Below are 27,411 nucleotides of genomic sequence, written 5' to 3' on the forward strand. Positions count from 1 at the left end.
CTTGCAGTTTTGATACATATAGTTGACTTGTAATAATAAAGTATATGTGATGGTGGAACCAAATGCAGTGTCAGTTTATTTGTCATTTTATGTTTTCTGTGAAGCAACTTCAGTCGTGATAGAGACGCTTGGCTCGGTGTTACGGTGTTGCCATAGTTTCACTGTCAGCATTTATCTATCGTCCATGGATTTTTAGTATTTTTAATGCTATTATAATTTCTATTAGTTAAATATGCCATCAATAAAAATCTTTAATTTCTTCTCTAAGTTTAACATACCTCTATCATTAAAACTTATTACACATAATAAACTTTTATTTTGTACACTTTGTGTCTGTGTTCTTAGTATTGGGTAGTTTTCTTTAGTTTTTTCCTTAATAAAAAGAAAAATAAAACAAAATACACACACACACATGGGGTATCACAAAAAAAACAAAAAAAAAAACCCTTCATAGTATGGATAGTGACATCTCTTCAGCCATCCCACCAACATGGCTAAAAACAGACCCAAAAAGCGGTTAATATCTGCAACTGTTTTTATTTTCAGATTGACCAAGAAGGGACAGGGTGGGGTTATAATAATTGCAAACATTTTGCTTCAAAATATTGATTATTAAAACATTTGACTTTGGGGTAGATAGAGGAGCACAGTTCAAGAGCAGAAGGGATATACATACTTACAGTACAGGTAAGCATAGCACCATTTTACACTGAATACTGGTGTTCTTAGCTTTGTGTATGTGTACAGTATTATACTAGAACTAGACTCTTTAGAACAAAACTGTGGTAGAAAAGTGATAGGTGTATCTGTGTGGAAGGGCAGGGAGGGGGTCCTCGCTGTCTTGTGAATGCCATCCCATTTCAAATAAGAAAAACTTCTGTTTTCAACAGCTTTTGAACCCTTTTCGACCAGGTGTCAAACACACATTATTAGGGGGAAAAAATAGACATTTGTAAAGCTTGAAACATTCAGGGTTTCATTGACAAAGCAAAACCTGTGAATGAATAAAACGAAAGATTGTATTTCAGATTGTAAATGTGGAACAGTATAGTGAGAATGATCTTTCACAGCCCTCCTTTTCCTTCATAACAAAGCCAGTCAAAAGTTCTCCGACATGAACAGTTACAACATCCATTAGTCTCTATATAACACCTTTACATTCTTTGGGCTGGGTATCAGTGACACAAACTATAAACATTTCAGCACTACCCCATTAGAGGGACTCCTTTAACACAGACTGATCTACTGAGGTTTTACGTTTGCTAAGTTATGGGCCAAAGACCTGACTCAAATAAGACCCTCAATGCTAAAGTTCTCTACTACTCCTAGCTGAGGACAATCTCAGTTAAATCTAAATATACTTTTTTTCTCTCAGAGGGTTAGTATTTGAGACCTGTCTGATGTGTAGTTATTGTGACAAGTGTGTGGTTAGCAATCTGTCCCCATCTTCTTCATAGCCACACAGTAAACAGGTGCGCTGCATCGCCCAACATCCACCCTTTCCGCTCACACGTCTGTTTCCATATGAAAATACGACGGGCTACAGTGACAGTTACCACGCATGCACATTTTCTCTCACACAAACATGTATTCAAGTTGAGCTGTCCCACACACACACACGCTTGCACAATACTGAGCCCAACCAGAGAGGACGTTTCTTAAAAATTACTTCTTTATACTGCAACGCAAGAACTGATTGGCTATCGCCAGGGGAAACCAATACTGACCCCCAAGTGATACAAGAAGTAGGATCAAGGAAAGGAGATGCTTTACTCCACATACACACACACACACACACCCACACACACACACCATCTTTCCAACTCTCAGACAAAACAACACATTCTAAATGCTCCTTTGCCAACAATTACACTCCTCCAATCCAAGGCTTTTCTGTTTGATATGGCTTATCACTAGTACATATACTGAGCCAAAATCCATTTTTGTCTTTAAAAATGGATCAGGGCCCAGTCCTGGTTGCAACTGCTGTTTGAAAACTGAGAAACAAGTAAACTGAACTGCATGAGGATTTCTGAGGCCTAGGAAGAGAAAGAAGGATAAAACACTGATGACACAGTTGACCATGAGAAGAAATCCAGACTCCACAACGCAAACTGCTTCATTAATTCCAATCAGGGAAAATGTAAGAGGATTTTTAGATGCACATGTGCTACTGTATCTCAACAACTCTCATCAAACTTTACAAAAAGCATCATCTTAACTCCTCTCCTTGAAGTCTACCCCCTTCATTTCTATGCAGATGAGGAAACAAGAAAGGCTTTTTGTTATCTGTGTCAAATTTGACTGAGCTACCACACCCTGACATTATTTCCTCTGGTCTTTCGCGCATCACTGTCTAATCCTTCCTGGTCTGATTCCAGACTGAGGCAGAAGCAAAAAAAAAAAAAAAAAACTTTCCACATTCCTGAGAGAACAAGTACCATCCAGCAACTTCAAACCCTTACTAAGTCAAACATTGTAAGACACAAGGGGCAACGAAAACACAGACCAACCACAGATATGCCCATGCTCACCCATGCGAACGAGGATCGAATTCTCAAAAACACACACATCAGCTCACAGAATCACACCACGGATTTACAGACAACTAGGTCTCAACAGTAATTTACTGTACACAACCACATCAAGTGCTAGAAGTTTTCAGGAGGTTGAGGATATACTGTTTGTTACGTATAGGGCTCTCCGACTGTTAAAAAATAATCCCTACTATATACACACGCATGAACTTTTATTAGGGGTAATATCTTGTTGGAAAATATATACGCCTTTTGAATATTAAAAACAAAAAAAAAAACATAACAATTAACTATGTTATTGGCACTTGGAATCACTAAACCCGTTATACGTACAGTAATCATCCTGCAAATAATTCAGTTAAACTGTAATCTATTTTTCTTGTTGAATATAATTTGTAATTACAAAGTTAAAAGATCCATTTTTGTCTTAGAGACACAGTGTTTAAAAGCAACTTCCACAAAAAAAAAAACAAACACCCAAGCCCGACCATTTCTTTTTTAAAACACACCGACAGATCTTTAAAGCCATATTCTGGACTTCTTCTTTTTTTTTTTAGAGAGAGAAGGGGGAGGGTTCTTTGAAAGCACGTAATTACTCCGTCTTTGACCAAAAGACCAAAACAAAAAACAAAAAAAAACACTTAAAGTAAAAATTCATTTTTGAAAAGCAACTAATAAAAGCTTACACAGTTATTCTTTTCATGCAATCATATAAAATACTACATTTCTGGTTTCTGTTAGGCTATACGAGATATTTACAAGGTTTTTGTTTTTTTTTTATCATACAGTAAATTTGTACATGGTCTGTCCACTTGGAAACACCTTCAAAAAACAAAAGAAAACAAAAACAACAACAAAAAAAAAAAGTCTGTCGGGACTGTCGCAGTAAGGTGTATGTTTTCAGATTTCCATGAAGACTTAATCTCCCTCACGCTTCTGCCTCTGATGAGAGAAATGGGGATTTTAACCATCCTGTTGCCATGGCGACAGTCTGTGGCGAGTTCCTTTTGGACTCAGAGTTCCTCCTTCCTATGATTAATTTCTTTTAGATGCAGGGAAGTGGTGGAAGCGGGCAACAAATTCTTTTGAGGAAAAAAGAAAGAAGTCTATGGCAGCCACACGACCAAAACAAACATATGCAGCAATCGGTTAAAAAGTTTTAATTCCCCAAAGTTTTCCCGCCGCACATGTTTTCCTTCAGGCTTCATTGGGGCTGGCTGCTGACACTGTCAGTCCTGTGTGACGACGGGGCTTTCTGCTGTTTCTGGGGCTGTGGTTTCAGCTGCTGCTGGTGCCTGTGGTGGTGAGATTGTTGCTGCTGCTGCTGTTGTTGTTGTCTTTGCTGCTGCTGCTGCTGTTGTTGTTGTTGTTGTTGCTGCTGCTGCTGCTGTGGATGCGTTTCCTGGGTAAAAGTTCCCTGTTGTTGGAGTGGAAAAGCTGCCTGCAAAATCAGCTGGGTAGACTGGTTACCATGGAGAAGACGAGTGCCCTGGCAGCAAAACAAAGCAAACAATCTTAGAAAATGAACTGGTATTCCTTTATTTTTCACTACAAACCCTGCAGTTTGACATATTCTCCCCTCTTCTGGTACCTGTAAAAATTGCTGTTGCTGCTGCTGCCCCTGCTGGCTGCTCTGCGTCATTACAATTGTCTGGTTCTGGTTGTCGGGCTGACCTTGGGGTGCTTGAGCCGGTTGCAGAGTCAGAGTCTGGGTCTGGCCCCCTTGCTAAAATGTTTAAAAAAAATGTAAAAAAAAAAAAAAAAAAAAAAAAGAATAGAAGATTACAGTCAAAGAAATTTCTAAGAATGAACACTTTCTCTACATTAGTTCTGTTTGAAGTAGTCGATTACTGCTTTGAGGCACAACTTTCTTGAAGTTATGTCTTTCTTTTTGAGTCTTCTTGAGAGATGTATGATCCACTTTTTAAAGATAATTCTAGGCAGAACAGACAGCTTAACTATTAACATTACCAACAATGAGCTTGAGATTTGGACAGGAAACAAAGGAAGTATTTTGGCCCTTGTAGTTGCTTTGATGAAAAAAAACAAACATTTGATCATAAACATTTTAAATTTAAAACTTTGTTCTGCTGTTTACGTGCAGAATAACTGGCATTGTTGTCTTTTCATCCCAGAAAATCAAACAGAAATAAATATGATTTTCAGGGTTAATATAGCAGTTGTCCATACACTTTACTTGACTGTCAGCTTGATAACCAGGCAGGACTTTACAGGTGGTCACTTATATGCTCTATGTAGAACAGTTCTAAAACCAGGCAGATAAAAGACCATCCATTTAGCTCATATGTCTGTGTACTTACCTGCTGATTGCCGAAAGGGTTATACGCAGTAACCACTTGCCCCATGAACATAGAGGTGGGAACCATGACGGCGCCACATGCATGCATTGGAGCTGTCACCAGCTTGGTCACCAGCTGCTGCCCTGCTGGGAATCTGGAAAGAATAAAACAAAAAAAAATTAAAAAGAAAAAAGAAGAAAACAGTGTCAGTGTCCATGTGTCACACTAGGTTTGTACTAATCAAATCTACTTTAACAGCTTGGAGTCAGGCAGGAATTCTGGAGACCAAAGAGCAGTTTTCACTGGGAATAAAACCTCACTGTCGTCTACTTACCGAATCTGTCGGTCCTGTGTGAAGGTGGCCACAGCTGTGCCTTGCTGTGTGTTGTTCTGTGGAAGGCTGGTGCTGATCTGAAGCACATTTGGTTGCCCTGGCTGGGAAATCATCATGGTGTTGTATAGGGGAGCTGATACAGAGCCCTGGGACTGGGGCTGGGCCTGGGCAGATTGCTGGGGCTGACGCTGGGGCTACAAAGAGAAAACAGAGGAGGGGTTGACATTCATAGCATAAAAATAAAGTATTCACTTAAAACTTTCAAAGTTTTCTTTATTTTTACCTCATACTAATATCTGTTTAATTCTAACATAAACAAGTTATTCATGAGGGTGTGTTTATATAAGATTATTGAATTTTTTGTTATGTTTACAAGAAAATGATATATGACATTAAAGGTGGGCCTGGATATTTTGAATAGTCTTTAAAAATAAATTATTACCTTGCATTAGTTGTGTGTGGAGTATTTCTCTAAGAGTAGCAGGTATGTTTTGTGTATTTTACAATATTTTAGTACCACTAACAAGTTTTGTGGGAACTAATTAATCTGACATATATAACACGTGTGATTCCTGTAATCTGAAAAACTATTTTTTAAGATACTTGAAGTAAAAGGTGAATAGAAATAGCAAAAAAAAAAAGCAGAACGATAAATTTTCTGTTTGTGAATTGGTTCATTTGCCTGCTTGAGGCAGTTATGTTTTTCCTTTTATTGGAAAAAGACTGAAAACACCAACGACTGAAAAGAAGTCCTAAAAATCTCTGTCCCCTTTTCTCGTTTATTTGGCCAAACTATCAGGTTTTGTGTGCTTTGTGTTTCCTGCTAACGGCTACTTCACTGTTTATAATCAGTATGTGGAAGACAGCCTTCACCACCACCTGCTGACGATACAAAGCAGCCTTGTTTATTCACTCCAAACCATGAAATGAAAACAAAGCTGATCATTTTGCTTTACATCTGCAATAGTTTGTCTCATCTATGAAAAATCTCCATCTGAATGTGATCAATGAAAAGTTCCCACAATGAAGAGAGTGTGTGGTTGTTTTATTTAATAAACTATTCTAATTAAAACTGAGAAAAAAAGACTGCATGCAACCTCGTATTTCAGCAACAAAGCAATACGAGGAAATGTTGTAATCTGATTTTAATTCTTGCTACCAAGGTTGCACTTTAATAATATGTGTGTTTGGTGTTTGTGTGTGAAGGTAACCTCACCTGTGTGAGTGTGTTGGTCTGTTGCTGTAAGCTCTGCTGAGGGGGGGGAGCCTGCGGCTGAATGGTGAGTTGCATAGTTCCTGAATGGACGGGGTTAATTGTTGTTTGCTGGACCTGACTGGTCAAAGTAGCAGCTTGCTGGACTGACCCCACCTGAGGGAGCTGTACATTCATCGCTCCACCCTGCTGCTGCAGCAGCATCTGCTAAGAGACATGAAATGCCAGACTACAGTAGTCAGAATATCATGATATATGCAGCAAGACATTTCCCATCATTGTTTTGTTTTCTGTACATACTTTATATGTGCTTTCATTCATTTATGTATTATGTTTTGAGAGAATAATAACTATAAAGGATACACACTCACATAATGATGCTCTATTTTTACCATTTTCTCTAAATATAATGAGAAAATAGAAGAAGGACAAAAACAGGTACAACTTAAAAGGCAAAAACATGATAAAATAATCAAAATAAATCTAAATCTAAGTGTAATTATTTCTTCTGTTTTATGACAGTTTTAAACATTTATCAGCAAATTGTGTCGTTCATTTGCACAACTATGACTGAGCATCGGAGCAATGCAATGTTAAAATGACTAAGTCAACTCAGATCTTGTGCACATCGACATGTTTCCAGCCCACCTGTATGCCCTGTCCCTGGACCCTCTGCAGCTGCTCTTGGATGTGTCTGAGCTCCTCCTGCTGCCGCTGGATGTTTGCCTGGATCATCCTGGTCCTCTGCTCAAGCTGCTCCTTGAGGTGCTGCATGGCGTTCACCTGTGCTGAGAACTCCATCACAGGCTGGGGGGCAGAGAGTAACAGCGAAAAATATATACAATTGATGAATATTTATTAAGATAAAAAATAAAAACAAAACATGCATATACACATTGAATTCCATTGTTGGGTTGCAACAGAATATTACATTTTAGTCCAATTAAAATTTTTTATCATTAATCCATCAACAGTATTTAAGAATACACATGTTGTCAGAGTTGGGTCAAACGTGACTGTCCTCCGCCTCCACAGTTCTCACCTGCACATTTGTCTGAAGCTGCTGTGGTTGTTGTTGCTGTTGCTGCTGCTGCTGAGTGAGCATGGCTGGATTTACACTCTGTCCTGTGGTCTGAGAACTCATAGACTGCAAATACAGAAAATCAAAAAAGAATCATGACTAATAATGTGCATGATATTTTGTCAACTCACCAGGATGACATGTTTCTTGGTTGTCTTACAGACTCACTTTGTGGTAGTTTTAATGTCACTTGGCATTTATTATATTTGGGTGCTATAAGTTAAAATGGTTCTTATGCATTCAGACAATCAATCTTTGGTTACAAATATTGTTTTCTAGCCAAATAACAGCTGTGATATTACCAGCCTAACCACTCAATACACTCAAAATTGAAAAGAAGTAACTCTAAAGGCTTATGCATTATTTTTAGTTGGTTACAGAAGAAGAAATTTATTTGTGCCAACTGCCTGTTGCCCACATATAAACTTTGTTTTATAGCACATAAACTCATATAAACTTTTAGTCATTTACTTCCTGTTTTAGTCAATTCAAGAAAAAGCGTGGGTATTAAAGCTTGTTTTAATGCAGTGCCCAACAACTAACTGAACAGATACATGCCTTTAGCAATGATTATGGGACACAATGTGACATCTTGTATTGATGATGGGAGAGTTGGACCACTGTGCAAAGCCTTCTACAGCACTCCCCAAAGATTCTTAATGGGGTTCAGGTCTGGATTCTGTGGTGGCCAATCCATGTGCGAAAACAATGCCTCATGTTCCCTGAACCACAGAGTCCTGAATCCTGGCATTGTCATCATGGAACATGGCCGTGCCACCAGGGAAGAAAAAAAATCCATTGATGGGATAACCTGCTCATTCAGTATATTCAGGTAACAGCTGACCTCATTCTTTGGACCCATAATGTTGCAGAACCTAGACCTGACCACCTGCAGCAACCCCAGATCATAGCACTGTCCCCAAAGAATTTACAGTAGGCAGCAGGCCTGATGGCTGCATGACTTCATCTGCTTCTCTTTTTACCCTACAGTGTCCATCACTCTGGAACAGGGTAAATCTGGACACAAACCAAATTACCTTCCAATCCTTTTGCTCCCTAGAAAACTGAAGCCTTTTTTCCCTGATTAGTGTCACTGATTAGTGGTTTTCTAATCAGTGAGGCTGTGCAGTCTTTTCTTATGGCTACACAGCTGTTCAGTCCTAATCCCTTGAGTTCCCCTCGCATTGTGTGTTTTAAAATGTTCTTACTTTCACTACTAAATATATATGTAAATTCTACTGTTGTTTTTTTTTATGATTTCACTTCCCTGAACGTTGAAGTGATCGCTGATCACAATTATTCAAGATTCTATTCTTTCTGCAAGGCTGCTTAAAAAATGAGAATCTACTCTTTGCATCAGTTGGGGTTAAATAACTTGTTGCCAGCTGAAAAATAATCATCTGTGCAGTAATTATCCAAAGGGAGGCTTTTACCTAATGGCCTAGTTAAATTCAGAAGGTGACTTTTTTTTTTTTTTTTTAGATGGGCAGTGTATTTAGAAGTTTTTGATCCTTTGCATCTTCTTTGCTGATATTTTGTCAAGTCTTCAGAGCACTTAAAAACACATCTGTTTGTCTGGATGACCTGGTATTGTCTTTCCTACAAGCCTGATAATCCGACAGTTTCACAAAGAAAATTCCTGAATGTCTCAGGCCATGAAAGAATCAAGTTATCATTATCATTTTCTCTTTCTATCGCCTGTCTGCACAGAATATGCTTGACTGTATCTGCCCACAGAACTCCGGTAAACACTAAGTTTCCTTCACATTTGACCAATCATGTCCCACCTGGCTACTGATGGATGAGCGCCGCTGTGATGTCATCTCCATGGTGGACGCCAGTGACTGCCGAGGAGGTGTGGCCGTGTCCATGTGCAGCTTGGGAGCTGTTGCTGCAGAGAGAATGATTATTAAGACACTACATCACATAATTACTGCATGACCTGGACAGCCTCTTTAGTCCATAACAAATATGCCACTAACTCCTCTGAGGATATATCTGACATTATGCAAGTGCAACTGCATGTGTGTCCTTACAAGTGCAAGTGTTGTCAGAGACATGTGATGAGGACTTGCGGGAACTCCGCGAGGAAGTTGAGGGTGTTCGGCTGTGGTCAAATCGCTCCAGGGCCTCCTTCAGGCTGGATGTATTGAGTTGCGACTCTGAGCCAGAGTCCTGACTCTAGAAAAGAAACGAGATAAACAGATGAAAATCTATGTCCCCAAAAAGACTGCAAGGAGGGGAAATGACAGACACCAATAGCCGTTAAAATGCTGAATATATTATTTCTGTTTAAATATGTTACCATCAAAGAGGTTTAGTCAATCATTTGAATAAAGATTCATTACACTTAAGCTAAAACAACAATAAAAAATTTCTTTCGAAACATGCTGTGGATCCTTAAACCAAAGGGACTGTGCAAAACAAAAAATACATCTAAATTTAGACCTGTTCCAGAGGTTTTATCTCACCTTATCAGCTGCGGCCTCTGGATTAGACTCTTCGATGCCCAGCTCTCTGCGTTGTTCAGCCCTTACTTCTGCATAGCTGTGTTTTAGAAAAAATAATAAAGGTTTTCCAAGGCAATTGGTAAAGAAGCAAGAAGAGAAACGTGACAGAGCAAAAGAGTTATGTTGATACGTACACAGAAAAAGTCTGGTAAGTTTACTATAATGTAAAATAAAATGAAATCTAGATGATGAGATGATGTTAAGGTGATTGTACCTGACCACAGTGTGCGTGCAGACAATAAACTCTGGTCGTGAGTTCCACTGATGGTAGGTGATGTAGTAGTGTGTCTGCAGCCAGATCCACTGCTGACCTTTGGTTAGGAAACGGTAGTAGCATGACTTCCCTTTACCGTACTGCATCACTGCATGGAGGAGAAACAAAAGCAAAGCCATTAGAAACAAGGCCTGAAAGTCTTTTGTTCAAAATTTTAAAATTCACTGAGCAAGAAAACATGAGCCCTTACAGTGTTCATGACATTTAGCTAACGTCTCCAGGTCATCCACGTGGTAGTAGTCATACCCTGATGTCCCCAGAACTTCAAAAGGCAGGTAGCCTATAATAGGTGGAGCTCTGAAAAGAGAAAGAAGCACTCACTCATCTACTGATGGGAAACTGATGGGAAACTCATATAAGAGTTAAATAAATATTCCATTCCAAACAACACATTTTCAGATTCAACCGTTTGGAAAAACACAAAAAGTGTTTGATGACTTCTTTTTTTGCCTTTAAGTACTGACAGAGTTTATTGCATATATATAAATGTTTATTGGTGTTAGTGGTAGGACGTTAAAGCACTCAGGCGGCTGATCCTTCATGGTGACATTAAACTTAACGTGCTACACACTTTTACGTTCCATCTTGTAAATAGATGTGATGATGCATTGTAAACTGCACTGGCGGACAGATACCATCTATTTTTAGCTCACTGGCAATGACAGTGTGTGTATATCAACTTTCATCACTCTAAGCGAGGCATCTGAAACAGTTTAAACGGTGTGCAGTCTCCCCTAACTCTAAGCACCATCGGCATCATAAAGGTGCGGACCCCCTCCAATACATTAACTCTGTGACAAACTTTTGTCAACCAGACTTTATTTGAGCCACTAACCAGTTCATGATGCATCCTATTTGAGTCAAGGGCCAGAGAACAGATGTATTACTATATTAAACAATTAAATGGGATTCTAATTCAATTTATCTTTACTAGCCAAATAGGGGTGAAGCAAAACCTGAAGCCAGTGTAGTACTCAGAAAACCTGCAGAAAAATGGCCTCCGTGACACACTTTTGAATGAGAATGAGGTCAATCTCTGCCAGATTTCTTTGCTGGAGGAGTTCAAATCCATTTTAAGGTCAAAGGAGTAGATCAGGGACATAATGTCAGCAGAGCTCTGACTGTCTACATGGATGTTCATGTCGGCTATGATGAGTAGGTTTGAAATCCATCTTCTGCAGCTGAAGACATCAGAGCATGAGTGTGTCTTGTCTGTGACTTTGCTCATTTATTTTTTTTCCTGGCTAGATTAAACCCAGCTGATTGCAGCATTCAGACCAGACACAACATTTGTCTGCTTTAACCTTTTAAGCTTGAAAAAATATTAGCATGATGTCGTAATTCAAGACACACAATTTAAAAAAGGGTAAATATATGGGCAAAGTAATTAGTTTACAATAAAATCTACAAGGAATATTTGTGAATGTAAAAGATAAAATAACATTTAGAGTTACAACTGCATTTGCAAATTCCCTATGAGCATCAGAAAAACTGGGTGGGTGAGTATGGAAAACTGAACTGCTCACCGAGGAACCAATTAATAAAAAAGGAGCAATACACGGTAAAATGTGTTTGTTTCTGTGTTTACCTGTGGTCTAAGAAGAGAAATTTCCATTCTAGACTGTGTCTGGAGGTGAATTCTTCATTTGGCTCCTCTACTGTACACATTTCCTACAAATACAAAAGCAAAAACATGAGGTTTAGAGCAGTGGTGAGTCCAATAAGATTTCAAACTACTGATTTGAGTGAGCACAAGTCTATATAATACCTTAATAAACTGAGGTTTGGCCAATCGAACCGTGGCTACGAAGCACACCTGGTCATCAAAGGCAGGCTGTAGCGAGCGCTGTAACACCCCAGCCAGGCCATTTCTGGTCATGTTGGGAACTGTACAAACAACAGAGTTGTTTCTTCTCTAAGTCAAGGAATTTATAGTATATCGTTCAAAGTCTAAATTTAGATTGTGATTAATGGAGCTTAACTGGAGACAATCTTGACTTCTAACAACATCTACAAAACAAATTCAAATATAATCTGTTCAACTGTGTATCTGCAAAGGATCTGAATGGCAAAAAAAGCCAAATTCACTGACATACCATTATTAAGGGACTTGAAGTTGCCGATGAACTTAACATATTCATAGATGGGGGGCTCTTTGGGGTCTATGGCCCCTCGCAGCATATGACAGCAGAACTCCAGGTGATTCTTATCTGCACACAAAAAATACAACAGCAACAAAAAGACTAGTTAAAAAAACAACTGCTGATCAAATCACATTTTATTCATAAAGCACTTTTCTCTCTTTAACATACACACACACACACATCCAAACCCTGTGAGGAAAAAGGGTTTTCTTGGGGATTCGTTCACATCAGGAGCCACCATGACTACAGGGGAGGCCACCACAGGAATGGCCCAGATTCAGGCGGGCCACACTGCGACCATAGGGCTGCAGTGTAGGACCCCCCAACCACCCAGACAAAGGCCATCCCCGTGACAACTACCCTGCAGGCCAAGCAGGAAAAGCTCCCAACATGGAGGATCCACATGAGGAAAACACTGTATGAAGACTTAAAAATGTTTTAAGTAGAAAGTCAAATAAACCTAAAGAAGAACAAATAAGAGCGACAAGTATGAAAATATAGATGAAGCAGTTTGTAAAAGCAATGTGCCTTTTAAAACAAAACCATAAAAACAGAGTATAGAACTAAACAATTAGATAATTAAGTAAAATAAATACATAATAATAATAATAAAATAAAACAGACTGAACAACATAAATGACAATTTAGTTAAAAGCTAAGCTAAAAAGGTAGGTCTTGAGCCTCTTTTCAGAAACAGTCTCTGCAGAGTTTCTCTGGTAGGTTCTTTCACTCTTTAGTAGCGGAAAGAGGCCTTACTATAACTTTTACTTCACACTTTAGGAACAATTTAAAGGCCAGTACCAGAGGACCTCAGGGTCCATGAGGGCTGATAGTTTAAAAGAAGGTCAGATCAATAAGAAGGCCCAAGACCATTAAGACATTAAAAGAACCTTAGAATCAACCCTGAAATGCATGAGAAGCCAATGCAGATTTTAAAACTGGTGCAATGTGTTCCTGCCCTCTGGTCCTCGTCAGAACTCGTGCTCCTGAATTCTGTAGTAATTGCAGGTTAGAAATACTCTTTTTGGAAAGACCAGAGAGCAGGGCATTACTATAATCTAGTCCACTAAAAATAAAAGCATGCATCAGCACCGCCATGCTGGCAAGAGAGAGAAATGAGAGGACTCTGGCGATGTTTTTGGAATGATAAAATCCTGTTTTTATTACATTTATATAAAAAAATCCAACTCAGAGTAAAAAAGGACAATAATCTCTCTCTTGTCTTCAGGACCAATGATTAAAACTTCAGCTTTTCCTGGTTGAACTGTAAGAAGTTCTCTGCCATCCATGACTTTATGTTTAAAATACATTTTAAAATAACGTTAACTGTCTCCAGGTCATCAGGAGACATGGCAATGTAGAGCTGAGTGTCATCAGCATAGTGAAAATCAGTGTCGTGTCTCATGATGACATCCCCAAGAGGCAACATGTACAGATTAAAAAGAATTGGGTCTAAACTTGATCCTTGGGGAACGCCACACTGCATTTTATGGACTTTTGAGGAGCATGTATCCATATTTACAAAAAATTGTCAATATGTAAGGTAGGAGTAAAACTATTTAAGAAAAGTACCTGAGAGGCCCCCAGACTTCTCAGTCTGTGCAACAAAATCTGGTGATCAACTATATCATAGGCAGCACTAAGATTCAGCAGCACCTGGACAGAAAATTTCTGAGTCCAAATTACACCTGAGGTCATTAACAATCTTTAAAAGAGCCGTCTCAGTACTGTAGTTTGTCCTAAAACCAGACTGATATTTAAAAAAATATATTTTATTACTTTAAAAATTCATGTAATTGGATAAAAAAAAAGATTTTTCTATCATTTTACTTAAAACATTAAGTTGGAGATGAGTAGTTATCGGAAATGTTTGGATCTACTGTATATTACTCTTCTTCAGAAGAGGCCTCACCACTGCTATTTTGAAAGGAGATGGGAAACCACCCGTCTGAAGAGAGTATTTTAATCATTTTAAAAGCTCAAGCTCAAAGAAGCCATAAAATGCTTTTAAAAGTGATGTGGGAATGGGATCTAAAAGGTAGGTTGTTGGGTTTAGTTGGGAGAAAACTCAACCAAGCATCTTTGCATCAACCAGGACAAAACTCTCCAGTGTTTCCTCAGGAACAAACACTGCTTCAGATATGTTAGAAAGAAAGAAAAAAAAAATCAACATTTTGTTGAGATAAAAGGTTGGCTCTAATAACATTGATCTTACTTCTGAAGTGGTCTCCGAAGTCCTCACATGCAGCATCTGATGGTGGCATGGAGGACTTGTTAAAATCTGTGTTTATTAAAAGATCAATTGTTCTAAAAAGGAATTTCAGATCAATCTTATTCACTGCAAAGAGATTAGAAAAGTGGAGCGTTCTTGCCCATTTGACTGTATAATTGTAGTTTTGAGTTGATTGTGAAAAATATCCAAATTAATTGATAGATTGTGTAAAAATAAAATAATAAAATAATTTCATGTTCAAACGGTTTTCTTTTTTCTATAAAAGGCTGAATAATTAGGATTTTTTTCCTTAAAAATAATTTAAAATGTTCTCATTTGCTGCGAGAGATAAAAGGAAGCTTCCATATAAACAATCTGTCTCCTACATCAACAATGTCTCTGTCAAGTTTTTCTCCTTCAAAATAAGAGTTCCATGCCGGAATGACTTGGGTGCACCGTGTAGGTCTTTGCAACTTCCTGGTTCCTTAACCAATCATATACGACTCCCCACGGTTGTCTAACAACAACAAGGCAGCGTCTGGTATTTTATGTTGGCAAAAGAGCAGCAGCGTGCAGGTATGGAATTGAAAAAGAAGCGAACCAGAAATAGTTTCAGAAAAACCTAAAAAGCCTCGGCATCCTGCTAAAAAAGCAAACGACCAAAAACGGAATAAAACGAGGATCAATATTGGAGAATCTTCTGAAAGGTGGAGAAGTCTGAGCTGGAGAGTTTCTCCTCGACACGTAAGCACCGGAATTTTGCTAAAATTAACTGAAAAGTTTATCTTGATTTAAAAAGATTTTAGTCTAATTTATTTCTCGGAACTCATTAAATTAATTTGTGTGACTGTATGGATGTATTAGTGGAGTAAAATGGTGGCCTGTTAGTTTACAACAACAAATGTAATGATGTTTGGGCCAAGTGAATAGTGTGTTTGTCCTTATAAACTTATGAAATTACTATCAAATTAATTTATTAAGTGAGACTAAGGGAAAACTGCTGCTGCGTGGCATTTATTGATTAATGTAGCGTTTGTTTACACTCTAATTTGTGCTAAAGTAAATTAGCGCGTGAAATTAGCACTAGCATTGCAAAGCATAGCAACTTACTGTGTGTGTGAATCATCTTCGCTCCTCATCATGATGTTTGCTGGCGCTATGTTCTCCGTCCTTCATAGACTATAAAAGAACCGTCCTCTCGCAAACCGGCAACCTACGCCAAACTCTCCGAGGGGGAGGGGGGAAGAACGCTCTCCGTGTTTTTCTCTTTCAACTGCAGTTCTGATTTGAAACACTAGGTGTCAATGCTACTTATTTTGCCTTTGACTCCTTTGAGATACATCTAAACTGTGTTTCATGGTCCAAATAATGTACATTGTTATGTATGTGTGAGTATTGTGTTTTTCTTTCAAATTTACTTTGAATATAAAGGCCAAATACACACAGAGAAATTTTAGAAACCCAGAAAATAATCTACAACCAAACCATTTCACCTCAGGGCACACATCCATATCTAGAATTACTGAATTATTTTAAACAAGCCATAAGAACAGCACAAAAGGACTGGGTGTTACTGACTCTTCAGGCTGTCTGTGCTAAGGCTCTCTAGGTCGGTGGGATGTGTGGACAGAGCCTTGTACACCTCAGAGTGTTCCCCAACTGGCAGGAAGTTTAACAGGTTCTGGTCCACCAGGTCCGCCTGGGAAAAAAGCATGCAACAAGAATGAAAATACAAATCCTAAACCCTCAAAGAACAAATCTACAGCCAAACCCTCTTAGCACATAGGTCATCATGACATGCTTAATGTGAAACACTAACACACACAAATCTTTTTAAGGCTTGTTTTGTGGTATATTGGAAATCTAATGAAAAAAAAAGTAACAACAGAAAGAACTGGTGTTTTTACCGGTAGGTGTTCTAGTAATGATGTGACACTTTCAGAGACATAGAGGATGTTCCCATCAGTCATTATTGCTATGAAGAACCCATCCAGAGCCTGTTAAAGGAGACAAAGAAAACAGTGTGAAAAACCTGTCATAACAGGTTGGTTTTAGTCTATCAGAAAAGATTTAATATTTTACTCCAACACAAAAAAAAACAATATTATACAGCAATGAACAGCTTCTGTGACTAGTAAAAAAAATTAAGCCCATGATGACTCTGTCCTTTTACTCAACACTAAAGATTAAAACACAAAATATGAGATTTCTGACCTCCAGCATGAGCTGGGTGAATTCTTCGTTGCTAAGAAATGGAGGCTTCCAGTCCTGTCTGATCTCGCTCGACTCGGACTGGGCTGCGATCTCTGATGAAGGAGAAGGGATATATTAGAATTTCTAGACAGCTAAACAAATGCATTTCAGGCATAAAAGAGACACAATTAACATACCACTACATTTGCTAACACACAACAGCTCAGTGGAAACTCCTTTTGTAGTAACTTGCACAGCAATGATGAGTTGGGATTTTATGGGATGCTAGCCATATCAAATATCAAGTCACGATCTTCTTATTTATCTTCTAATTAATTATTGTTTTTTTTTTTTAAACAAAAAATTGGTTGCATTGATGAACCGAACTTTTTAATTTGGGTTCACCAGAAAAAACTTGAGATACACCCAAATTTTTCTGGCATTGCTCTCAGCACCATTTTTTTTATTACAATTTGAGGATTACATTTTTATTATTACTCATACAGTATGTGTACATGGGTAATAAGATTTTAATTCATGGTTATTTAAATTATTGTGAAGAAATTAGGTATAGGAATGTTTATATTTTATTTAAAGCACAAATGTTAAAAAAAAAAAAGAATTATTATTAAAAACAGACTTGCTAGCTTCCCTAAACTGAATGAAACTACACATAGATATTTAAATCCATATATTTATAATTGGATTATGAAGCTGTGCTGCTTCTAGGTAATTCCACTCACCCCGTATTGACATTAAATCTTTTTAATGAGAATTATCTACTTGGACTTGAACGTTGTGAAAGGCAGCTCCTCTTTGGTTTATATGCAACATTTATGGCTGCTTAACCAGCTCCACCTTTTTTGTTTTAAATGTCAGTCTCTGCTTATCACTAGTTGTGTCAACAGTGATTAATGTTTTTTCCATGCATGGGGTGAGTGTGATCTACTGTTTACTGATGTCTTTGTTTGTCAGCCAGTATATTCTCTGAAGCTTCACCAGAAAAGGAGGCAGCTTTTTTCTTTTGTCCAAGAGACACGTAGCGTTAGATTACTTTTTTTTATTCTTTGGACAGCCTCTGAGTTTCTGCCAGCCTCTTGGCCACTACTGAACTTCCGGGGAGGACTTAAGCCCAATCAGTTCAGGTGACGTCGCACATACCAGGGGCTGCAGTGGTCAAATTGAACTCTCATCCATCTTTCCTTGTTCGTTTGGCTCAGGCAGAGTGAAAAACTTTGTACTAGATCATACCCACATATAAGCAAATTCCATGATATTCCAAGTTTATAACTGATTCCAGATTTATTTTAACTTCTTCAATTCTTGGTTATCTGTCTTTGTCATACTGGATGCCCAATGTGCACCAATTACAGTATGCAACCCACACAGTATGGTGTACAACTGTATATCGCAGCCAATCAGAGGAGAAAACCAACCACTTCTCTGTCTATCATTGGCTTTTTCACAGTGTCATTGTTCCCTGAGCTGAGGTTAGGGGGGAATAAGCACAGAAAACCCAGAGACACTCAGAGAGATAGACGTCCTACACCTGAAAAACGCTCAGGGCTCATTTTTGGTTGCAGTCTACAGCCCTGTGTTTCATTGTAAAGCAATAAAAACATCTTTTTTTATTATTATTATTATTATTATTATTATTATTATTATTGGCATAACCAGTTTTTTACTGGCTATGCCAAACAAGCCCTGATACAGATTAAACCAGAGTGAATGACAAACCTAAATGTAGAGCCAGAAATATTCCACTCAGCTGCTTCACATAAACACAAGACATGAGGTGAGGATGACAGAGAGCCCTGACCTTTATGTTTACACAGGAAGTCAATGCTTTTCTGCAGGATGGTGGACTTGTCCATCTTCCTGGTGTTGCCTGGTAACATCGTGCCAAGCTCTTTAATGAGGACATTGAACTGGTCTCTCCGTTTCTTCTCCGACTTGTTGCGGGACACACTGCAATCACAACAGTTTTTAATTTTTTTTTTCCTTCCATTTTCACTATTTTTACCCACAGAGAAACAAAACAAAACCAAACATTTTTCTTCAAGATCCTGCAAATGCTGTCAAACAACATGCGATCAAGTCATTTTTTGTATATTTGCTAAAAGAAAAAAAGAAAAAAATTTTTTAGTTTATATCGTATCAAAATTTGGAAGTACAAACATTATCACTCAAGAGTGTTTATTTTTACAATTAGCTTACCGTTTTGCCTTGTCCTTCTCATCTTCTTCCATCAACCCATCAAAGATACTACAATCATCCCTACAGGAGGAAAAAATATTCAGCATTCCGAGTTTTTCCAGCTGACTCAGCTTTCCTGTGTGTGCATGCTTGTTGGAGAGCTTGAAAGTAAATATGTGTCATTAATAATAGCAAATGATAGATGGCTAAAAAAGTATTCTTATTATACATGTCAGCAGGAAGTTTATTTCTGAGTCATGCACTCACAAAAACAAGATCGTTTTTGGAAGAAGAAAAAGGAATGTGTTGCGGTTGCCAAGAAGGATTAGTGAATCTGTGTAAGAGGGTGGGATCTTTGCCTTGGTTTAGGTAAGTACAGTCAGATAATAAATTGAGTTGATATGTCATTTTTCAATTTGTATATGTTTATGCAAAGAAAAATGTTTTATTAATACAAATTATTAGAGGACAAAAAACTCAGTTACAAAATGGCACAACAGTGTGTGTGTATATATATATATATATATATATATATATATATATATATATGGACATTCTGTGTCCACAAAAGCATACTGTATGTAAATAGCATCTTGATATATTGTGTGCTCCTGCATGTGTGCACTAGCATACCCTATACTTGATGTCATGGTGGTTGCTGATCAGGGCTGTGGCTGCAGTGATTTGTTCTTTAGGCGTGAGGTAGGCATTTGGAAGAGCACCTGGAAAGACAAACACAAAACATTGTGTTAGTTTCACTGCTATACTTCATATTCACTGGATTAATAACATGCAAATGGTCTCAAACTGCAGTACGAGCCTGAAAATTGTGTCTGTTGTTTTGAACCAAATCATTGTTTTCATTACTTAATTCTGACAAGTGTCTGGGTTTGCCCAGTCTTTGTGCATTTTGTGGATTTTGTGAAGTCTTGTGACTGTCCCTCATGTTGTCCTTTGGGTTGCCCTTTGGGAGTACGAGGGTAAGGGGTCCTTACTGGGACTATTAAGTCCCAGAACAACCACATTAAGAGCTTGGATCACATTGCCAGCAGTAAGTCTGACTCATTTCTTGCAGGTGTTACACTCCACCAGGGCTGCTTTTTGTCACAGATCCTGTTTATAGCCTTCAGGGACATAATTTTATGGGTGCAGCTGAGAGTCAGTCGGTTTCCAGTTTGGTCAGCTTCGGCTTGCCTCTTTACTTTTTGCAACTGATGCAATCTTGTTGGCTTGATCAAACCTAGACTAACATTTGGCACTGGGGAGATTTGCAGCTGAGTAGTCAAGATCACAATTAACACCTCCATACCTGAGGCCATGGTCCTCAGTTTGAAAATGGTAGATTGCCCACTCCAAGTAGAGGAGTTTAAGACCACATCCACACAGAGATTAAATCATTTTGTTTGGTTTTTTTTGTTTTTGTACAGTCCGACACTTTTCCAGAAAGGTGTGTGTCCACACAAGTGCAGTGAAAACACTGTAGTATCGATGACACACCATTAAGTGGCGCTGCAACCCTGCATGAAATACACCAGAAACTGGAAAAAAAAAAAAAACATGAAGCATGTGCAGGTGGTTTGCATCTGCACATGCTTCGTGACACACACAGCCATAAAGAAGCAGAAGATAAAAAAGGGGGAAACGTCTGCTCCAGTGCTTTCACACGGACACAGTTCTGGCTCCGGCTCCGTTGTGGAATCTCAAAAAAACTGGTGCTTTCTGGTAAACTGTCTCACGATTACACCAGTTTAACCAGAACCAAAGTGGAGAGACATTACTCTGTATAAGTAAAACATAAACCAGTAGATTTGGTCCTTAAAGTTTTAGTCGTCAGGCTCCATTATAACCTACAGCCCCCCCCCCCCCCCCCCCCCCCCAAAAAAAACCAATAGGCTATATTCAGATGACTGAATTTTGTAAGATGCTAAGATGTTAACATGAGCTTACATAAATCACCTAGCAAAATTTTAATCGGTTGCCAGGCAACATAACAACACAGCTGGAATGATGGGCATGTAATAAATACCATGTCCAGCTCCACTTTTGTCCAAGTCTTTTTTTCTCTTGCAGTATTCCTTCTTCACTTTCTAAAGCTTATTGATTATTTAGCAGCTTTGCTAAAGCCTGTCACTAAACATGTTTCCCTTTGAGGTAAAAGCATTGCCGTGCATGTCCCTGTCAAATCAATAAATTCAAATTTAAATTCAAATTTGGTCTGGCATGTTTTTTTGGTTTTTTTTTTATTGAAACACAGCATGTAATACAGCAGTTTTGTGAACAGACAGCCAGTGTTGTGATAGGGCTCTGGGACATCAGCAGGTTATAAAAAAAGATGCGTCAAAGCTGTACACACAAAATGGAAAAGGGTGGTATTTGCAGAAGTATTCGCTTTGGGAACCATTTCAGAAGAGCAGCGGTTTTGGAATTCCAAAACGCCAGTTCTGTGTGGATGAAGCGATAAACAACTGTAGCAGAATCACCTTAACTCTGCCCCATATGAGTAGGGCATAAGTATCCAAGAAAGAATGAGATACAACTGGCCAAATTTAAGATTCCTCTGCTGGCTTAAACTTTAGGACGGAATGAGGAGCTTGGCCAGCCATGCAGATTTAGCACAGAGTTGCTGCTCATGTTAAAATAACGAGTGGAGGTGGTTCAAGAATCTGTCAGGATAAGTTCTGTGCACTTCACAAAGGAAATGTTTCGAACATGTCCCCCTCAGAGGAGACCTAAGGGCAGACTCAGGAGCAACTGCAGAGACTACATGACTTGGGGTGGCTTTGGAACGCCTCAAGGCTCATTTATGCTCCCTTGCGGAGGCAGAGAACTCCGTTTCAAGCGTTGTCATCATAGACTGCATATAAAAAAAATGGACGGAGCCTTTGTGACGTCCCCTGTAGGTTTATGAAGAACAAAGGTGAAGCTCGTTGGGCACTCCCAGCTCTTGGTATTGTCATGTGTGTCGTTAGTCCTGGAAAATCCAAAAATGGGCAAAGAGGTGGAGCTGAGAGGGGTACTGTGAAGGTGGGGGTGGATGACTGACAACCATCAAACTCCAAGCTGCCTGTAGCTAAGAGCTAACCGAGCTAACCCCGAGCAATGGTAGCTAACCAGCTAATGGAGGTAGGTGGGCTAAAGCTAAGGCGCGCTCTTAGCCGGCTAAAAACCGCAGGTGCGCTGCACTTTCCCTTCTTTCCGCGGATATTGGATACCTGTCAATCAAAAGGACACACCCCTAATTATGGCGAATTTCAAGATTGAACAACATTCAAATGGATGAGGTAGGAAAAAATTCACCCCCTCACAGTTGTCATGAAGGTAAACTTGACCTTTTAATCCTAAAATGAATTTTTGTACCAGGCTTTAAACATGTTTATTTCTGCTGTGAAGTTGGACTTTTTAACATGGGAGTCCCTAGCGGATGAGGGGTGAACTGCAATTTTTTTGCACTTCCGCATAGGCTTCACATTTTACAGGCGGAGGTTGCCGCTTGGTCGTCATACGTCGCCGCCCCCATACTTCCATGCGTCTTTTACATTGCCATGGTTGTGAAGTTAATTTCGCCACTAGTGGGCAGTGTTGAGTTCAGAGTTCACTCCCGCAATCCAACATCAGTTTCAGACACCAGCTGGTGGCAGTAATTCACCACAATAAAGTTGTTTCCAACCACCCAAAACACTTGCATATCCTTTCTACAAAAAGATAAATTTCAACGTTAACCTCGTCTTCATTATTCTGCTTTTTTTTTTTTTCCGGTTCCTCTTCTTCTTCTCTGGTTTGTTTCTTTCGCTGGTTGCATGTCAGCTATTCTGCTCAGCACTGCCACCATGATTTCCGGTGGTATTGCTCTGCTTTCAGCGTCAAGTAAAGGATGGCTAAGCTCAGTGAAAACAGACCAAATTACATGCGTAACCGATGCAGGATATCCATCCATCCGTCTTCTGCTTTGAACATAAATGGGCCTTCAGAGTCAATCTGAAAACACTGGAGAAAGTGGCTGTGGAGGGGGAGTTTTTGAGATCACTGTGAACTGGTTCTAGATAAGTGGCAGAATAAGGATGGAGACATGAACTGACAGATGCAACTGCATGCATGCACATTTTGTAAAATATGGTGACTGATCATTTCACAAATCCAAACAGATTAGGTATAAAAGAAAATCTAAAAAAATGCTTTTGTTCTGCTTTGTTCTACTAAGCCTTTCAATTTCAATAACTTCAAAATCTGCCTGAGAACATACAGATCACAACAGATTGTCTCACTTAAAAAACAGTCCTCAGTGAGGTAATGTATCTGCATGGCAGCAGAGCAACGACTGTGTGTGTGTGTGTTATCACTTCTCACCTCACTGCAGCGTTTGCACGAGCTTAACGTCTTTTCTCAGGTGTTGTAGAAAGGGTTTGGGGTCAGAGCTGACTCTATGGTCAAAAGCGGTATTGAGGTCATTGAGGTCACGAAAGGATAACAGACCACTGGAAAGACATGGTGGCCGACCAAAACCTGTAAGAGAAAAAACACAGCACAAGAAAAGGGGTCAGGAGGCTCAACAGGTCAATGTGGACACAAGAAATTCATTCTTTTAACGGTGTTCTTGCATCAAGAAGAGCAAAATATGATTATGACAAGCTAAAATTATTCTGATTGCATTAAGTTAAATTAATATTCAGATACGGATTAATAAATAAATAAAATGGCAGTAACTACCACACACAAGTTTTACCAGTGTAATGTACTGAAACATATGTTTAAATATGCTTAACGAACATTAATCCAAAAAAGATAAGATAAACCAAAGTTTTCGACCAGATATTTTACTTGCAACATTCATACATCAGTAACTCCTACTCTGACTTACCCTCTGGAATGTCTCTTGTAGGCAAAAATGGCTGTTTCAGACCCTAACCCCCCAGGCAGTGACAAATTTTCTCACCACACCACAACTGCAACACAAGAAGATCCGACTCATTCAGTGAAATGTCTAATATATCTGCATCCATTGTTTAATAAGCATCTGAATTAAGACCAACAAAGAACACAAACACTGTACAATGAAAATGTTTGTGCTTCAGACATCTGAACATTTGGACAGCAGAATATTAACACAGTACTCATAATATTGGAGCAGATTCGACAAGTCTAGTTGTTTTTTCAAGGGAAATTTCTAAGGCATTAGTGAAAATCACTACTAAAAAGTTAATAATAAGAAGAAGAAAAAGAAGAAAATAATAAAATTTCCTCCTAAATCTGGATCTAAATCTCCAACACAACCTATATGTCAACATTAGATTTAATATTAAACATAATATCATACATGACATATTGTTGGTTGGGTTTGAGTATTCTTACTAAAATCACAAATATATTGCTCTCACTTTGTCCTTAAGTCTGAAAAATAATCTTAATGTACCCAAATTTACACAAGCAGAATATTGTCACAGTCAAGAAACTGAGACTAATAAATTATTTTACATTATAATCTGACAAACATTAAAACATATAGACCATCACTAGGGTATGTTAGCAGTTCATCTTAAGAAAAAAAGGAAATGCTTATGAACTGAATATTAATTATAGTATATGTACTGTTTTGCAGAATCGCGTGCAAGAGCAAAAACTGACAATTAGACAATTAAGTTTCTCAATGACTATCTGAGCTCATTTTGCAACACGTGAAATTATGCGGGAAGATCATTAAGGCTACAAGATCAACAAATAACATTGACCTAGAGTCCCTTGTTATATTTCCATATATTAAAATATTTAATTGAACAACTTAAGGCGTCCATTATGAAGTTATGAGGGCTCTAATTTGGGTGATGCTGACCTATGATCATCCTGGTGGCCAATAAGTGAAGCCTCATTACGCTGAGCTTCTTCACTGAGCGAAGAACAAACTGTACAACATCACGAATGAATAGATTACCATTAACAATATAGCCGCAGACTTCGTAATGCTGTCGACCAAAACAGTGTTTAGCTATAAAGCACGGTAAACATTTAACAGACCTTTTAATGCCACAGGTGTTGTTATACAACGGAAAGAGAGCAACCCATATAGCTAGCTAGCAGGCTAACTAAGCTGGCAACCGAAAAAAAACAGCCCATTTAACTCAAGAGATTTAATACTCTTACTGTCTCCGTTTCCTCCCGCTACACTTACAAATATTGAATGGCACGGTTATGACAGGTAAATGGTGACACGTTTGTGTAATAAACAGAAAAATTTGCATCTACTGTTTCAAGCTGTCGCCGAGCCTGGAGCTGTCACGCAACAACTGACATTGGAGACAAAATAATCTCTAAAATAAAACCGCTGGTCAACAAACACCACAGAGAAATAGCCTAAAGATTCGCACGGGGAAAGGTCCTCGGACACGCCGACAAAAACACAAATATCGGCGGATGAGAAATGCCCAAAACCGGCGATGGTGGAAACATTTTCGCGGCAGATGTATGTACACACATGCATAGTCCAGGGTACATACGTACACACACATTGACGAGGATACACGCACGCGCTCGCCCACTCGTACACACACAGATACAGGCTGCTCAGAATGTGGGTCACTGGGCCTTGCTCTCCCTCAAGCGTGCGGAAACAGTCCCGAAGCCTGCGCTGCAGTCCGACCGCTTCCGCACGTCAAAAGCGCCGTTCGCAAACAACGACGACGGTGCTGTTTCTCAACAAGCGACCACCGCGTCTTTATGCAATAAAAATCTTTACCTTCAAGAATTCTCGGCAGCTGCCTCCGTGTTTTGCTTACTTGAGCGTTGCGTCGAGATGGTGGGGGCCAGAAGGACTTCGGGTTGGGTAGAAAAACAGGAGGCCTACTTCATATTACGACGTACAGTCATGCGCAGTAGAGACAGCAAGGCGCACTATTTTGCAAGTACAGTAGCAGCAAAACGGAGGGAACCGCTGAGTGATCTTCGAAGGGGAAATGACTCCGCGTTTTCCTGCCCTCTTTAACCGGACTAGTCCACTATCCGCGTTAACATGGATTACCTATAATAGAAAATACATGCGCAAGATAGTAACTATAGCTTTAATTTAATAACAATCAGAAAGTAGAATACTAAAATCAGGTTGGTAGCCCAAAACAGAGTTTAATTTTTTTTTTTTTTTTTTATGACACATGGCCTTGACCTATAAAACACTGGCCTATTTGAACACGTAATAGAATATACATCTCTCAGAATGTCATAAATGAAATCACATGTTCCAGTGAGTGGACTATGAATGTGACATTGGGCGGTCGCCAGGGGGGAACAGAGAAGGGTTAGGGATGGCCCGGCCTGTTAGCAAGGGGTTTCCCCCATTTATCAAGATCCAATCACAAGCACAGCACGTCATGACGTTGACCCAAAACTGTGCCGAGGTTCCCCTAACTTTACATCTAGGTGGATTTGAATATTAGATCCACTTTATATGAAGTGACTTAGAGATTGATTCAAGATTTTCTCCAGGCGGCCATTACATGTAAAGATCTATTTTAATGACAGAAATGAATATATATATATATATATATATATATATATATATATATATCTACACAACTAAAATTTCAAAGATATTGTGTAATATGTAAATAAAAGCAAAATGCAAACTAATATTAAATTTACAAAAGATATCCCATGTTAAAAAATTTTACCTTTAAAAAAATGTAGAGCAATTTCTGAATTATGCTCTTCAGCACTTCAGTTGAAGTCATGAGGAATGACTATCTCATCGTTATCATTTACAGTACATAATATCACCAAAATGTTCATATAATCTAGAGATTTCTCTGTGTTTAATACGGTTTAATGAGAATCAGTATTGGAAGCTTTGATCTTTGGGCACTTAGGTGTTATATGGAAGCTATCTTTCTTTAATTTAAATCACTGCACAGACTCAGAAACACTTCTAGAAATCATCATCTGTGACAACAGTTTAGTGTGCTATCTAAAAATTCAGGTTTAAGCTTTCTCGTGCAGAGAATATTCAGTGTGAACATGATTCAGAATGGCTGCTGTCTCCTCTGGTCCAAAGCTTTTTTAAAGTTTGGACTAAGGCAAAGTGAAAAACTGTTCTGAGGTCAGAGGAAATTAAGTTTCTCTTTTGGAAATCATAAATGCCTTGTCCTGCAGATCAAAGAGGAGATAGACTATCCACCTTGTTATCAGTGCTCATTTAAAAAACCTCATCTGGTGGTAATAGGGGAACATTTTGTGCCTATCGAACTGGCAACCTGCACATCTGGAAGGACACAATCAATGCTGAAACATACAGGTTTTAGAGAAGCATGTCAACCATTATTTTTTCATGCATATGTCAGCAAGACCATGCTAAACCACATATTGTACCCCCCTACAGTTCAGAATTCTACCAAATGAAAACATTTGTCTCACCAATGGAAACCCTGAGAATATTTTTT

The 27,411-nt window shown here is 38.8% G+C and overlaps 1 protein-coding gene across 7 annotated transcripts; it reads right to left on the reverse strand.

Moving 5' to 3' along the window:
* Window positions 1–517: 517 nt before the first annotated feature.
* Window positions 518–25,833, reverse strand: LOC121639101 (circadian locomoter output cycles protein kaput-like). 7 transcript variants are annotated; one of them, XM_041984313.1, is made up of 26 exons: window positions 25,001–25,441; window positions 24,819–24,888; window positions 23,850–23,934; window positions 23,339–23,494; window positions 19,628–19,716; window positions 19,016–19,075; window positions 18,618–18,766; window positions 16,820–16,911; window positions 16,513–16,602; window positions 16,184–16,304; window positions 14,609–14,644; window positions 12,346–12,459; window positions 12,018–12,136; window positions 11,838–11,920; window positions 10,440–10,546; window positions 10,190–10,337; window positions 9,937–10,012; window positions 9,502–9,646; window positions 9,253–9,356; window positions 7,427–7,531; window positions 7,033–7,191; window positions 6,388–6,591; window positions 5,172–5,365; window positions 4,859–4,991; window positions 4,129–4,263; window positions 518–4,026 (listed from the first exon to the last, which is right to left on the reverse strand). In XM_041984313.1, exons 5-26 carry the CDS (start codon window positions 19,642–19,644, stop codon window positions 3,742–3,744), a joined length of 2,676 nt encoding a protein of 891 aa, XP_041840247.1. In that variant the 5' UTR covers window positions 19,645–19,716; window positions 23,339–23,494; window positions 23,850–23,934; window positions 24,819–24,888; window positions 25,001–25,441; the 3' UTR covers window positions 518–3,741. The 7 variants fall into 7 exon arrangements, with proteins under 7 accessions (XP_041840247.1, XP_041840249.1, XP_041840245.1 ...); XM_041984315.1 differs by lacking the exons at window positions 24,819–24,888; window positions 25,001–25,441 and adding an exon at window positions 25,719–25,833 and having other exon boundaries at window positions 6,388–6,588; XM_041984311.1 differs by lacking the exons at window positions 24,819–24,888; window positions 25,001–25,441 and adding an exon at window positions 25,719–25,833.
* Between the last annotated feature and the right edge of the window lie 1,578 nt (window positions 25,834–27,411).

The sequence above is a fragment of the Melanotaenia boesemani genome, chromosome 4 (genome assembly GCF_017639745.1).
Source record: "Melanotaenia boesemani isolate fMelBoe1 chromosome 4, fMelBoe1.pri, whole genome shotgun sequence".
NCBI classification, from domain to species: domain Eukaryota; kingdom Metazoa; phylum Chordata; class Actinopteri; order Atheriniformes; family Melanotaeniidae; genus Melanotaenia; species Melanotaenia boesemani.